The sequence below is a fragment of the Vitis riparia genome, chromosome 9, assembly GCF_004353265.1.
Source record: "Vitis riparia cultivar Riparia Gloire de Montpellier isolate 1030 chromosome 9, EGFV_Vit.rip_1.0, whole genome shotgun sequence".
NCBI classification, from domain to species: Eukaryota; Viridiplantae; Streptophyta; class Magnoliopsida; order Vitales; family Vitaceae; genus Vitis; species Vitis riparia.
The window spans coordinates 9,270,515-9,285,846 of record NC_048439.1 but is presented as its reverse complement, the minus strand read 5'-3'; the positions used below and the strand labels follow the sequence as shown (position 1 = coordinate 9,285,846).

At 36.5% G+C, this 15,332-nt stretch overlaps 1 protein-coding gene across 1 annotated transcript in view; it reads left to right on the top strand.

The window, feature by feature from the left end:
* Positions 1–15,332, top strand: part of LOC117921775 (P-loop guanosine triphosphatase YjiA-like) — a 44,177-nt gene that overhangs the window by 27,829 nt on the left and 1,016 nt on the right. Inside the window, exons 5-10 of the mRNA XM_034839734.1 lie at positions 1,760–1,956; positions 2,286–2,336; positions 2,433–2,524; positions 7,303–7,421; positions 13,078–13,169; positions 13,418–13,522. Coding sequence (XP_034695625.1) covers positions 1,760–1,956; positions 2,286–2,336; positions 2,433–2,524; positions 7,303–7,421; positions 13,078–13,169; positions 13,418–13,522 — 656 coding nt within the window. The remainder of the gene's footprint in view (positions 1–1,759; positions 1,957–2,285; positions 2,337–2,432; positions 2,525–7,302; positions 7,422–13,077; positions 13,170–13,417; positions 13,523–15,332) is intronic.

Sequence of the window (15,332 nt, the reverse complement as noted above, 5' to 3'; positions counted from 1 at the left end):
CAAATGTCTATCTTCAGAATGCCCAAGATTGTTGCTAGAAGGCTTGAGAAAGTGCAAAGGGACTTCTTGTGGGAGGGGGAAATATGGAGGGGAAAATTCATTTGGTAAATTGGGAGGTGGTATGTACAGATAAGGATAAAGGTGGGCTAGGCCTAAGGAAGCTAGCTATGTTGAACAAAGCTTTACTTGGCAAGTGGATATGGAGGTATGCTTGTGACAAAGATAATCTTTGGAAACAAGTGATCAAGGTGAAGTATGGGCAGGAGGATTTTGGTTGGAGGCCTAAGAAGGCTAATGGGGCGGTGGGAGTAGGGGTTTGGAAAGAGATTTGGAAAGAATCAGATTGGTGTTGGAATAACATGACCTTCAGAGTAGGGAAGGGCAACACGGTCAGATTTTGGACAGATGTGTGGTGTTCAGAGTCAACGCTGTCCCAATGTTTTCCTCATCTTTTTGGTATGACGGTTCAAAGGAATTCAACGGTTGAGAAAATGTGGGATCAAAACTCGGGGCAAGGAAATTGGAACCTAAATTTTTTGAGGGATTTCAATGATTGGGAGCTGGAGTTGGTTGGGGATTTTCTCCATATATTGAGGGGTCACAAACCCTCTTTGGAGGAAGATTCAGTCCTGTGGAGGAAAGGAAAAAGAGGTCAGTTCAGGGTCAAGGAAGCTTATAGTTTGTTGGCGAGGTCTGATGATACAGGCTTTCCTTTAAGGAACATTTGGGTGGCAAGGGTGCCAACTAAAGTTGCTTTTTTCGCGTGGGAGGCGACATGGGGGAAGGTGCTCACTTTGGATAGACTTCAAAGAAGAGGGCTTCAACTTCCAAATCGCTGCTTCCTGTGTGGTTGTGAGGAAGAAAGTGTAAATCATATCCTTATTCATTGTACAGTGGTTAGAGTTCTATGGGATATTGTTTTTGGTTTAGTTGATGTGAAATGGGTTTTTCCAGAAACTGTAAAGGAGGTTTTAGCTAACTAGAGGGGCTCGTTTGTGGGAAAGAAAAGGAAAAAGATTTGGGACGCCATTCCGTTGTGTATTTTTTGGACGGTTTGGAAGGAGAGGAATAGATTAGCTTTTAGGGGAGGTGTGTTGAACGTGCAGAAGTTAAAGATTTTTTTTGTTTGTAATCTGTGGAGTTGGGCCAAATTGTATGTAGGTGAGGAGGCGTTCTCCCTTATAGGCTTCCTAGAGTGGATAGCTTCCATTTAAAGGGAGGTGATTTTTTTGTTGTTTTTTGAGGCCTTAGCTGCCTTGTATACTCCCTGTATACCTTGTGGCGTTGTGCCTTTTGAATGAAATTCCTTTACTTATAAAAAAAAAAATGTTTGGTATGTTGAAAGGGATTTCCTTCCTTTACAATCATAATGCCTTGCATAATCTTTGTATGATTTGAAACCACAGTGATAATTTTAAGACAACTTTTTTCCGTCCCTTTTTTCAATAAGTAAAAAGGTAAATGGTATAAATATCAAATAAGGATGCTATACACCAAGGTATTCAGGATGTATAGAAAGGGTGCCAAAAGGTACAACTTTAAAGGGGGAGAACAACCAAAAACAACCACTCCCTCCCTTACCAAGAAACCACCCAATCTGACTTTATTCCCTGTACTTCGTGTTCTACATCATGAAGTCTTAGGGCATATGATAGAGTTGTATATACACTTCCTTTACAGATATGTAGCATTTCAACTAGCTAAATGTGTTGGATTTCTCTGGGTTTTATATTCATGAATCTTGTTTGCAACTTCACAGGATTGGCAAATCCAGCACCAATCATTCAGACATTTTATGCTGAGGATCAGATTTTCAACGATGTCAAACTGGATGGCGTTGTTACTTTGGTTGATGCTAAACATGCTGATTTTCACTTGGATGAGGTTAAGCCTAAAGGAGTAGTCAATGAAGCAGTAGAGCAAATTGCCTATGCTGACCGTATTATAGTAAATAAGGTACATATGAACACTCTTATCTTGTTGCGCTCTGTAGTTAAGCTTTGACCTTAATCTGCTCTAGTTGAAGCATCAGGATTCTTGAAAAGCCTATATGTATATTCTCTGGTCATAAGATAGCCCAAACCCAGCTCATGAACAGCCTGGTTTGTCACCATGTGCAATGTGGTTTTTCCATTTAAGGAATCTCATGGTACCAAAGTTCTGTAGAATCGCTGCAACAAGAAGTTGTACAGAAAATCATGCTAAGATCCAGGATAGATTTAACTTCAGATGTTCGATTTGTTGTCCTAAAGCCTGATTGATTTACTTAACCATGATGCCACCAGATTGATCTTGTTGGTGAGCCAGAAATTGCTTCATTGGTCCAGCGGATAAAGGTTGGTACCTTGCTTCTTGCTTGGATGGCTTTCATTTTTCTTATTTTTTCGTTTTGGATGTGTTGGACTGTGGTGTGGTACTTTTGCTGAAAGCAGAATATAAATCGCATGGCTCATCTCAAGCGGACAGAGTTTGGAAAAGTTGACTTGGATTATGTACTTGGAGTAGGAGGCTTTGATTTGGAGAGGTTATTTCTCTATCTTCTCTTTGTTGTAGGGCTTAAACATTTCCCTTGTCTATAAGCTAACTTATTTCTTAGGTTCCGGTTGATTTAGTGTATTTTCATTTCTAGCACTTAAGATAAAAAAAATTCCATCTTTGCTTTATCTATTTGCTTGCTACTGGTGATATGCTTAGTTGTTTTACATTGATAGCTTTCATTTCTTCACACACGCCAACCACCACCCCACGCCCCCCAACCAAACCAACACCCCCACCCCCCCCTCTTTTTCCTTCTTTTTCATTTCTTTGTGTTTCATATTTCTTAATACACTTTTGTTCAAAGGGAGGAAGGGGGTTATAGAGGGCCTAATCACATAAAATGAACTGAATGCTCTATTTTTGTATAGTTGTTTATCCTTTAATATTATCTGGTAAAAAACTTAGTTTTCTCTGAGAGTAGTTCAGTACTGATCAAAAAGCTATCCTTAATTGAATTCATCAGATAAGAGTCATTTGCATGTGGATGAAAGAAGTTTGAGAGCAGTGTTGTATTTGAGGTGTACCTCAAGTTGCTTCCATTTGATTTCCTTCTTCAGTAATGCATGAAAGCTGTAGTTGTTAAAAGAAAGTCCAGGAGCAAAAAAAGCCCAGGGTACAGGGAGGTGCATGTGAAGTGCCTTGCTTTGCCTCAAGCAAGCGTCACTTGAGGCCCAAGGCATAGTTGGGCTGAGCCCAAGGCACAAGGAAGGCATACCTTTTATTTTATGCTATTTATTATTCATTTCATGGATAAACAAGATAGTTGATGGTTCATAATTAACATCCACAACTAATATCGTAAGTCCAACCCCAAAAGTTCCAGAATCCAATTACTAAAACAGACATCCCAAAATCAAAATTATGGGTAGCACAAATCCTTTTGTTGAGCAGCTCCCAAGTCCTATCTCAGAAGCCTGCTCAGTGACTAACCCCAACTCCTCATCATATCACTTCTTGCCTGACTGCTCTTTATTACAAAATATTTTCAGGGGTGAGGCTGCAACTCATTAACAAACAATAATCCAACAGGGTAGAGCAAACAACAGTTCAAGATGGTGTCCAAAATAAGACATGGCCTTTTGTGGAAGTAGAACCTGTTAGCCAGATATAGATTTTCAAAGCATATGTCACAGGCATCTAGGCAATTTAACAAATTCTCAGTGAGTTTAAAGTTCATATAATTCCAAAAATCATGTTTTCTCAAAATCTCTAGTTTTTAAGACAAATATCCATAAAAAGGTCTTAACTACAATTCATTGAGTCCTAACGGACGTAAAAGGCCCAAAAAATAGCATCTTGTTGGCTAGGATCAAATACTGTAGCTAGACTAGTGTTTGATAACAAATGGTGCCTGAACAGATCACGGCATGGGTGCCTTAGGTCAATAATTTACCACCTATTGGTTAGGCACAATGTATGGTAACCCCCATTAAGAGATGTAAAGGTTGGCAGCTTGCCCCTTTCTCCCCTTGCCCACTAAGGTGAAACAGGTAATACACACAGAGCATATTCAAGTGATTCTGACGCTATTTGTTCAAATAAACATATTCTTAGAAGCCAAGAACACATGCTCAAAGAAGTAGCTTGTTGTACGTTTTCAGGTTATTAAAATTCCATATGTAATAAAATAGGCTAATATGATTTCCTTCACAGTGTTCTCAAAGAAAAGTTCTTATTAAAATAACAAGCTATATTACAACCCCTTACCCTTCACTGTAGTTGCAATTCTAAGGATTTTCCCTTGCTTTTATCTCTGGACGACCTTTCCCTTGAAGTTAGACATAGAACTAATTTAGTTCACAAATGCTTTCACAATTTCTGACCTCAGGTCCTCATTTTGGTAATGGTGGAATTTTTCCATGTCCATTAATTGAAGCATTGGTTCAATCCATTGAAATTCTTCCTTGATATCAGGTCATCATCTCATTCAATCAAACTGGACAAAATTCTAGATCACCAATCAAGTTACAGTTCCAAGAATCTGATTTCATGTCCCAAGTGTCCAAAATCAAGTTATTTTCATCCCATATATATAACTAAAGGCTTTGGTGTCTTATTAACATGGATTAACACTGAATAAATGATTTGAGACCTAGGTCTAGGGACTGAATTCAACTTATTTCTTACTTTTTAGACATGCGAGTTTCCTACCTTTTTCTATGGTTGATTTCTCCACCTAAGACTTCTAGGTCTCTGGATTATGAAGAAAGGAATTAGTTTACTTACCATGTCTCAAAGTCCATTGATAATGCTCAAGGAAAGTGAGTTCTCTCTGTCGGTCTGTCTGTCTCTCCCTTCCTCTCTTTTTTTCTTCTCTCTCTCCCCAGAACAATTGTCTTTTAAGGAGTCTGAAGACCCTATTTTTGCTTAAGCTCATTTTAGGTTTTCTGTACATTCCGACAGATTTGCCAAAGTACCTCTTAAGTTTTATTTAATTTCTTCTTAGCCTTGATCTAAAAGAAATCCTGTAATAACCTTGAATAATTCAGGATAGAAATTCCCCCTTCTTTATGGCCCCACAGTTACATAGTACATATATCCTTCATTATTAGCATAACCAAGTAATTAATTTACCATGAAATCCAGAAATTTGGGTTCGAGGTATTGCATCATCTTTTCATTTTGATTTTATAGTTGATGCTGACCAAACCTTCTGCAAGGTTGTGAGGGGAAAGAAGAAATTGTTGCCGGTTACTTGATTGGAGAGAGAGATTTGTAAACTAGATCGCTCGGTCAATTTTAATCGCTCGCCTCTCTCAGCAAAGGGAAGAGGGAGAGGCAGTGGGATCACAGTCTCCTTCTGTACGAGGTTCTTTTATTTTTTTCCAGTTGGGTTGCAGGGATTGGGATACTGGAGGTTCATGCGGATTTTTGTTAGGCTTTTGGGGTCTTTTATGGTTTGAGCAGTGTTTTTAAGCAATGGGTTGTTTCAGGGGGTAGGTATTTTCCCCCCTCTCTTTCTAGCCTTATGGCCTATACGGTATACTCCATGTGTACGTTGCCGTGCCATTGTGCTAGCGCTTTTTAATATATTCTATCTTTTACTTATCAAAAAAAAAAAAAAAAAAAAAAAAAAAAAAAAACACCTTTTGCAAGGCAAAGTGGATGCTTGTCATCTAACATTTGTCATTATGGTGAGAAGTGAAGTTGGTTAACGCCATTTTCATCTACAATGTATTTTGGCAGATGGATGCAGACTCTAGTTACTCTGTTCCTCATAATAGTTTGTGCCAATCTCCAGCTTGGTATTGGTAAATCAGTTTCACTATGAAGGTAAAAGCTGTCGAGCAGATGTGGGAGCTTGAAAGGAACAAAAACATGCCTCTCTTGGACGATTATATCCAATGGGCTCACTTGTGCCTCCTAGGTGGTGCTTCTTTGGAGAATTTGGCAGGATGTCATAACAATTTTGGATATTTTTTGGTGGTATCCCATTTTGGCTAAACAAGGGATCTCCCTGTTTATTATTTGGTTTCTGTTTTCTGTCCTCTATAGAGTTTTAGTAGCTTGTTGATGCTTGAAAGAACTCCTGATCTGGATTCTTATTAGGTTCATAATTCTCTCTGCATATCATAGTTCCCTGGCCTTATTAAGTTCCCTTGGAACATAGGATTTTATTTTATTTTATTTCCCAACTTTTTGAATAGAAATAATGTTTTAGTTGATATATCCTCTTGATGGCTGGGAATTAGGAGCAGGTAGATGGATATTCTCAGTTTCACTCAGTTCTGAATAGTTGATGGGAAAAGAGCCAGATACTGTTGTAATTTTTCATGTGGGGATACTACCTTGATGCATATTTTTCAGGACTTGTTTAGTATTGTGCCGAATGAGGACACATGATGTGTGATTATTTGGTGAGGGCTGGACTGGCAATCACTAGTCCCTTGTTATCATTTGGAGCTTTAAGGGCTGGTAGCTAGAGGAGTTGGTTGAGTTTATGAGTCTGCTATATGAGATATTGGTGGGCAGAGCCAGAAAAGATACTATCAGTTGGAAGCTCAATATGGATAGAAGATTCTGTTAATATGCTTTTCAGGAATATGTTATTGAGGTTTGGTTGGCAGCTGTTCCTTCCAAATTAATTTTTTTGAGTGAGAAGCAGCTTGGGGTAAAATCCTTACCATGGCCAATTGAAGCAGACCATATGAGTGTAACATGACTGAGTAAAAATGTTCTTGCTTGGTGGCAAAGAAAGTTCCTGAAAAAGAATGAGAGTAAAGATCGGAGAGTGCCTATCAAAAAAAGCAAAAAGAAAAAAAGGTTGGAGAGTTCCTCTCTTATGTTTGTTTTAGTGCCTTAAGGAGTTAACATGACAGAGAAGTCTACTGAGTATGAAAGTGGAAGGATAGCCTAGTCAAATCCTTATTTCTATGGATCTCATCCTCATCTGTAGCCCAGAGAGTTTCCTTGTAGGTTTTTATTTCTGCCTGTTCTGTGCAGGAGCAGCTTGACCTCACATTTTACTGTTTTATTTTAGTTTCTCTGCTGGTGTCAGTGTTTGTTTGTTTGTGTGCTTGGTTTTGTTTTGTTTATCTTTTTTTTTTTTTGTCTACTTATGGCCTCATGTATTTACCTTCGGCATTGGGATTTACCCATGAAAAAGGGACAATGAAACAACAAAGAAGAAACGGTTCTATGCTCTAGACAGATGAAGTACTTTACTGTTTGGCTTCATGAAGACTTCTTTTCTCTCTTTCTGGCCTTTTGAGCATCTTTTTGTGACTTGGGGTTGTAAGCTAACATCTAGTGGAACCTTGCCAGGATTGAGAGTGCTGTCAATTCAGAAGGTGTGAAGGAAGATCATGCCACTCACAGCCACGATCATGATCATGACCATGATCACCATGATCATCATCATCATGAACATGACCACGGACATGGTAACTCTAAATATTTTTTCAGTATCCAGGCAAAAGATGTTTGTTCTTGCATGCCACCCAGTTTTGTCTTCTTGATTTCAGCCATGTTGTTTTGTAGCAATAGTGATTTATATTTAGTTTTCTTATTGCTTTTAATGTGTGTGAATGATGGCTTCCTGTTATCTGTTGGCAAAGATTAGATAGTCCATGACACATAGGTAGTTTGTGATTTCTTGCCTGTTAGAATTTTTTGGATTCTCTCCTGTTTCTATTTTTGCTCTTGTAAAGCTTGCTCTGTTTTGTTTATATGTGTACTGGATGGGCACAGATGTTGATATGAAATTTGTTGTTTTTTAAACTAGAACGAGATGACCTCAATGAATGAATCAAGTTATTGTATAAAGGTTTTTCCAAAAAAAAAAATAAAAAAATCCTAACTATTTGAAATAATTTAATTTTTTGCTGCCAAAGAATATCTTCAATTCTCAAACCATTTTTTTTTTTTTTTTTTGTTGTGAGGAATTTTCTAAAATATAGAATAAGATTGTTCCTATCTAATTATGCATTGGCCCTCAAGCATTTTTATGCTTGAAAGTTGAATCAGCTAACATCAGTCATAAAAATGAAACCTATTTGAAGAGGTGTGATAAGAGAGAAGTTCACTTAAAAGTCCACATGATGATATGGTCCCTGAGTTGCATGAAACGCATTTAACTGTGGAGAGTGGTTGCTTAATGCTGGCAAACACATGCTATTATCCATTTTAGCTTTTGGATGGCAGGGAAAGAATATCCACTTTCCCCTAGCTGGTCTTGATACAAAAAAATTGTCTTCAATTTTTAAATACTAAGTCAATGAGAGAGGCATATCCATAAAAAATTTGATGCTCCAATAATGTCATCTAGGCAATGAAAGCAATAAATAGACTGCTTCTAAGAGGAGAAACTCATCTTTTAATTGATAAATATCAACAGTGATCTTCTTCTCTTTTATTTCTTTGATAGGAAAAGATCAATTATATTAATAACTCCTAACAAAAGGGCGCATGAAAGCATACATGGTGTATACAAGTTGCCAAAAGGCCAAACACAACAAAGGGTTACACAAAAAACGGCACTCTTGCCTTGCTTAGAGCTCAATTAATAAATGAAGTTTACCATTGATAATGAGCAATTGTGTATGTATGCTTTAACCGACTCCAAAAAATTAGATATAAATGATTGCTTGATTCACATTTTTTATTTTTCAAATGCTCTCCTATTTTTCTCATTTCATATTGCCCAAAATAAGTACATGGAAGTTGCTCTCCAAGTGTTCTTCCTCTTCCCAACAAAGGATCCATGTCAACATAGAAGGGCATCTCTAACTGAGAACATCATCACCCATTGCACTCTGAAAAGAGCATAAGTTAACTGTTATAGTATAACTACTTTAGAACAATGAAAAAGGATGTGATAATTCATTTTTTCTTCCCCTTTACACAAGTAGCATCTATTCAGCATCCTCCAACCCCTCCTTCTAAGTTGATTCAATGTCAATATTCTTTCTTGCATAATGGGACCTGTGGATTCCAAATAATGCAGGAGGGGAAAGCCTCTGTCACTCCCTTTGACAAGGAGGAATATAGATATTTAATTGTGATTTTGACACACTTTGAATTTCCCAGATCATATTATCCTCTATATCCCTAATGTCGTTTGCGCTTGTATCTCTTAAAAAAGGTCTCCACCTCACCCAACTCCTAATTGTGAATGTCTTGTGAACTTAGGGTTCCAACAATCTTCCTCTACATTCTGCTCTCACACCTTGGCTACTCATGCATCTTTAGCAGTGGCTATTGAAAATAATTTAGGAAAGACCTCCCCTAAGGATTTGTCACCACACCACCTATCCTTCTAAAATTTCACCCTTCAATTGTTTCTCACCCTAAATAAAATCTTACTGTTAAACACCTCCCACTCACTTTTGATCAATGTTTTCAGAATCGGACCGGTCATTGAACTGAAAAAGTTACCGGTTCACCGGTCGAACCGGTGACGTGATAAATATGTAATTTATATATTATTAAAATTAAAAATAATTATAAAAATTTTAAAATATATATGAATAAATTAAAAATCAATTATATTATTTTATATATTTGATATTATCAAATTAAATCATATTAAATGAAATGTGTATAATATTTAAATGTGAATATATTAAAAATGAAAATTTTAACTAATTTTATAATTTTTAAAAATATTATATTATTTTTATTTAATATTATAAAAAATTTTAAAATCCAATATATATTGTTTTGTTTGGCATATCAAATAACAAATCGCGTGTAGCTGAGTGGTGTCCTAGTTTACTTACAAAACCTGAGGTCCCAGCTTCAAATCCTCTTGGGTGCATTTGTTAATTTTTTTTCATTGATATTAGTTTGCAATCCCACATCAGATTCTGAGAGAAATAAGGGTGCAAAGGATGCTTATAAAAGGTATCCTCATTGAAAGCCACAGCATCATCCCATCTTGTGGGCTTAAGACTCAGCCCACTTAAATAGTTTGGATGGGTATAGGCTTTGTCATACTAAGACATGGCCCAGTATGGTTTTTTGCCTAAAGTTTTTATACAATAGGGTCCTCATGCATGCAAAATGATGGGCCAACTTGGATTGTTCGGTTTGTTTAGAACCGTCCGGTTTCACCGGTTCACCGGTTTGATCGCTGGTTTAGGCGGTCCGTGACCGGTTCAATGTTAAAATGGTCTAATAGGGTAAACCGGACCGGAATTGCAACTGGTCGACGGTTGAACCGGTTGGACCGGCCGGTCTAGTCCGGTTTTTAAAACATTGCTTTTGATTGTCTTCTATAACCTCACCTATTACCCTTCCTTCACTCTTTTACTTACCATCTGCCCTTTTGCTCCCCATGCTTTCTTGTAATCACCCGCTTCCAAAGGGATTCACTTTCAATTGTGAATCTCCAACGCCATGTACTAAGAAAAATCTCCTTTTTAATGGACAAACTTCTAATACTCAAGCCCTGACCCCTCTTTTCTATGCAGATTGTTGATCAATACACTGAGTGCAAGTGGCTTTCTCTTAAGCACTCCTCCCCTCTAAAGGAAATCCCTTTAAATATACCCTAACCTTAAAATTGCCATTCTTGGTATGAAAAGTAAGGAGTAGTAATTGGTACACTAGATAGGGTGCTTTTTATCAAAGTTATCTTCTTCCTTTCAATAGGTACTCTATCTTTTGCATGGGGAGCTGTTTCTGAAATCCTTCCTCCACTACATTCCAAACTCAAGGAGATTTGAAAGGAGCTCCCAATAGAAGGCCCAAATAATTTTTCGGGAGAGTACCCACTCTACAACCCAAAACCTTAGCCAGGTCCTCTATATTAGGAACCCCCTAACTGGCATCAACTCAAGTTTCTCCAAATTAATTTTTAAACCTAAGATTGCCTCAAAACCACTTGAATGCCTAGCTCAAGTACTCCATGTGCTCCTTACTGGTACTATGTAGAATAAGGGTATCACAAACAAATAATAGGTGGGACACTAGTTGAAAACCTCGCTATAAAGATCCTTTCCTTTTCCCTGTTCAAGATATAAGATAGTGGCTCCGTGGCCATAATGAAATCATAAGAGGAAAGAGGGTTACTTTGTCTCAAACACTGGAACTCTAGAAAAATCCTATTGGGATTCTATTAATCAATACAAAAAAGCGAGCCATAGAGATGCACCACTTGATCCATCTTGTTCACTTAGGATTAAATCCTGTTTTTTCCAAGATCACGAGTAGAAACCTTGATTGCTATGATCATAAGCCTTTTTGATATCCAGTTTACATATTACCCCACTCTCTATAGTTTTCAACCTTGAGTCAATGTCTTTATTTGCTATGAGGATCACATCTAAAATTGGTCTACCCTCTACAAGCACATGTTGAAAATTTGAATCCATTTTTCTCACTACCTTTTTAGTTTATTACCCAAGACTTTTTCTAGAAGTTGTATAGCCCCCTACCAAACTAATTGATTTGAAATCCTTTAAATCTTTGCACCTCCATTTTTTGGGAGTGACACTATAAAAGTGGCATTTAAGTTTCTTTTGAAAGAGCCTAACTTATAGAACTCTGCAGAAAAAGCCCATCACCTTACTTTTCATGAAATCCCAACAAAATTGCCGAAGCCCAGGGGCTTTATCCCCACACAAACTGTAGAGGGTTGAAAAGACGGCCTCCTCAGAAAATAGCCTCTCTTTTATAGAAGCATGAATGCTGCATAATCATTAGTTAGCAGCTGGAGAAATACTTCCATTTCCCCCTGACCCACCCTGACATCCATTCTCAAAAAAGATCTGTACTAAATGATTGCTAATGATCTATGTTTTTATGTGTACATAGATCATGTGGCAAATATTTATGAAAGTTAATATGTGTTTGTTAGGATACCTATAAAAAAAAAAGAAGATGTTTGTTAGGACATATGCATGCAAATGGAGGGTGTGGGGTGTGGGGGGTGACATGGCTCTGCTGTTCTATTTGTAGAAGGAGATGATTAAAACTCATGCCATTTAGTATTGTGTTTAATTCTGGTGGAGATCTTACCTTGAAGTTGGGTACAGCTCTTGGGAGTTTGAACGCTTCACTTTCTAATTATGAATGAAACTAATGATTTACTATTGCCCCAGCAAGAGACAAAGAAAATAGAATGATCTGGTTAATATAATTGTGCAGTGTCACTCGTCTGACATTAAGATAGACACAAACACGGATTAGTTTTCACAGATAGGGAACACACCCAAATGCCTAAAAATAATCAATCATGCTACCTCAAAATGATGAGTTAATAAAAATTTGTATGCAATGGAACATGTGTTCATCCTCGCAAAGATATGTCTTTGCTTGGTTTTGACACTCTCAGAGATGAAGATTATTTAATATTTTTTAAAATACACATTAGGCTTATGCCTATTATACAGATTGGCACAACAACCAAAATTTATTACCTCACTCTCTAATTTGTTCTGTCCCACTTCTATGTTTCTTAATCCAATTACAAGTTACACACCTACTATAAACTAGTAATTTCCAGCTGGTATAGGTCTTGTGTTTGTTATTTCATTTTACATCAACAATTACTTTTGACATCTGTTAGCTGTTTTGTTATTATTCTGTGCTCATATTCCGGATAGGTTGCTGAATCCCCAAGCATTCAGAATGCTACTTAGGGCATCTTGGATGCTGTACTATTTTTTCTTTAGAAACAAAATAAAATATTGGAGTTATTCAGAGCTCATGTAAGAAATAAATTAGACAGATGAATTCGTTGCTCCTAATCCTGTAGAGTGCTTGATTTGTCAATTTCCATTTGATGTTAAAACTAAACATCTCGTCAGCTGAAACAAAAAGTATGAAACTCCCAACTCAAGTTTCACTTTTGATGCCATTGTGTTTTAATCTTCGTTTGTGATATAATATCCATGAACTATTGCTGAACGAAGCTTTTAATTGTACTTGCCTGTTTATCACAAGACAGTATAATTCAAGGTCCCACAAGGAAGAACAAATAGCATTCTGAATATCTGGTCTATTGTTGGGTTCTTAATTCAACAAATCTCTATGGCTCTTATACTTCTAATGACAGGAATGAGTAATATTGATGTTTTCAACATTGACATGCAGAGCACAATGATCACCATTCCCATGATCACACTCATGACCCAGGTGTTTCTTCAGTCAGCATAGTTTGTGAAGGGAGCTTGGACCTTGAGAAGGTTGGTTTTAGTGTTTTTGCAGGCAGTTTATATGCAAGTTCTTCAGAACTGCGTCTAAAATTATGGTCCAAATTTTTTATATCCTTGACCTGACCTATGTCAGTTTATGAATGATGAGAAATCATTTATTCCTTTTCCATGGAAGCTCTTTCGAGGAGCATTTTTTCCAATTCAGATTTTACTTATCTCAGGACATAACATATTGATAATATTGGACTGATGAGTTGGTTCCTTATTTTTTTTTTCAGGCTAACATATGGTTGGGTACATTGTTGTTGGAACGTAGTGAAGATATATATCGGATGAAAGGTCTCCTTTCTGTTCAGGGTATGGATGAGAGGTTTGTCTTTCAGGTGGGTTTGATGCCATATATCTTGGACTTGTTGGTCTGAAAATTCTTGGTTCTGGATGGTACAAAATGATCTGTTATTTACATTAAAATTATTTCATTCTCTTCCAAGTTGATTGATATCACATCTTTATTTTTGTTGCTGCACTATACTATATCATCTTACAAAATCTTATACAGCCTTCTTTTTTTGATGAACCATTAGCCTTAAGATGACACACTAGAAATTGTATCAAACTATTTTCAAAGGAAAATAACCTAATAAAACTGATTCATCTACCAGGGGAGGGGAGAGGAATAATTTTCAACCCAGTAAAGTCTTATGTCAACTTTGCTTGTATGCACAATATTTGTAAAATTGTTGGCTATGATTTCTTCGTTTACATCAAATCAATACTGGTTTTAGCCTTTTCCCTTGTTCTTATAGTGGCATCAATTTTTATTTTTTGAGTTTTGGTTCCAAATTGTAGCTAGGCATATGTATTTATGTGTTGTGTGTCATCTCCATGTTCCAAGTTTCCATATTTCTGATCATTTCTCTCATTGAAAAAAGTATATGCAAAAAGCAAAATATGTTAATCGAAAGTTTTTTTATCATCAATCATCATCATTTTTAATGTCAATATTCTAATAAGTCAAATGACAATTCTCTAATATTCATTCAAGAATAAATTTATTTAACCTTCAACATTTCATGTGTGCCTTTGACAACAAATATGAATCTTTCTTATGTAGAATTATTTTACCTTTCCCTCCCACTCACTCTCTCCCTCCCTCCCTCCCTCCTCACTCTCTCTTTCTCCTCTCCTCTCCTCTCCCTCACCATTTATTTTATGATCAATCTCTAACCTTAAAGTTCATTTTAAATAATTAATATAATAAACCTTTTAAGAATTTTTTTAAAAAATTTGATTTTCTCTTAAAAACTATGAAAATAGTTCTATATATATATATACATATATCAATCATTGTATCATAGTATCACATATTTGTGTATCATGTATCTGATATATGTGTCCGAAGATATACTTATAAGATATGACATGTATAGATTTCCATAAAAAAATTATCACATTTTTGTATCATATCATTTGTTGTATTGTATCTCACAAGGTTTTAACAAACGCTCCACTTCAAAAATTGGTAACTTTTTTATAGTCTCTGTAACCAAATCCAGCGTATTTAGCACAAAATCGCTGTATAGATTATATGCTAACATCTGTGGACAGGAGTTATGATGAAGTATGACAGATTGTTGCCAAACCACCTCTAGCATAGGAGTAGCTGTTTTATTGTCTAAAACATGCCAATGCTTGAATACTTTATAATATCTCTTGGAACTGTGCTAATATGGCCTCAAGCTAAGGTCTCATGATCAAGGGCAGATCTGTTATGGTTTTGGCAATTTTCTGTCTTTTTTTTTTTTTGCCTTCAAGTTGCTTGTTTCGTTCTTATTTTTCTAATTTGATTATATCTCATCACAAATTATTTAACTATAAAGTTTGTAAGATGCCATGTCCTTTTGATAATAACTCAACACCTAGCATTAAATGTTGACCAGGTAAATATCTTGCATGGTGAGGTTAATAGACCTGACATTTCCCTTTGGTATCAACAATGCAATTTGTGGTCATTTATGTTACATAAATACTTCGAAATATGTGAGAACTTGCATTGGATATGAATATGTAACTGACAAGTATGTCAATGAAGGAGCAGAAGAACAAACCTCTATCTAATCAAAGCTTAGACTTGTAACTGACATTCTATCTTAGTCATTACTGCAGTTTGGCCTGCCTAGAGGCTTGACTCAA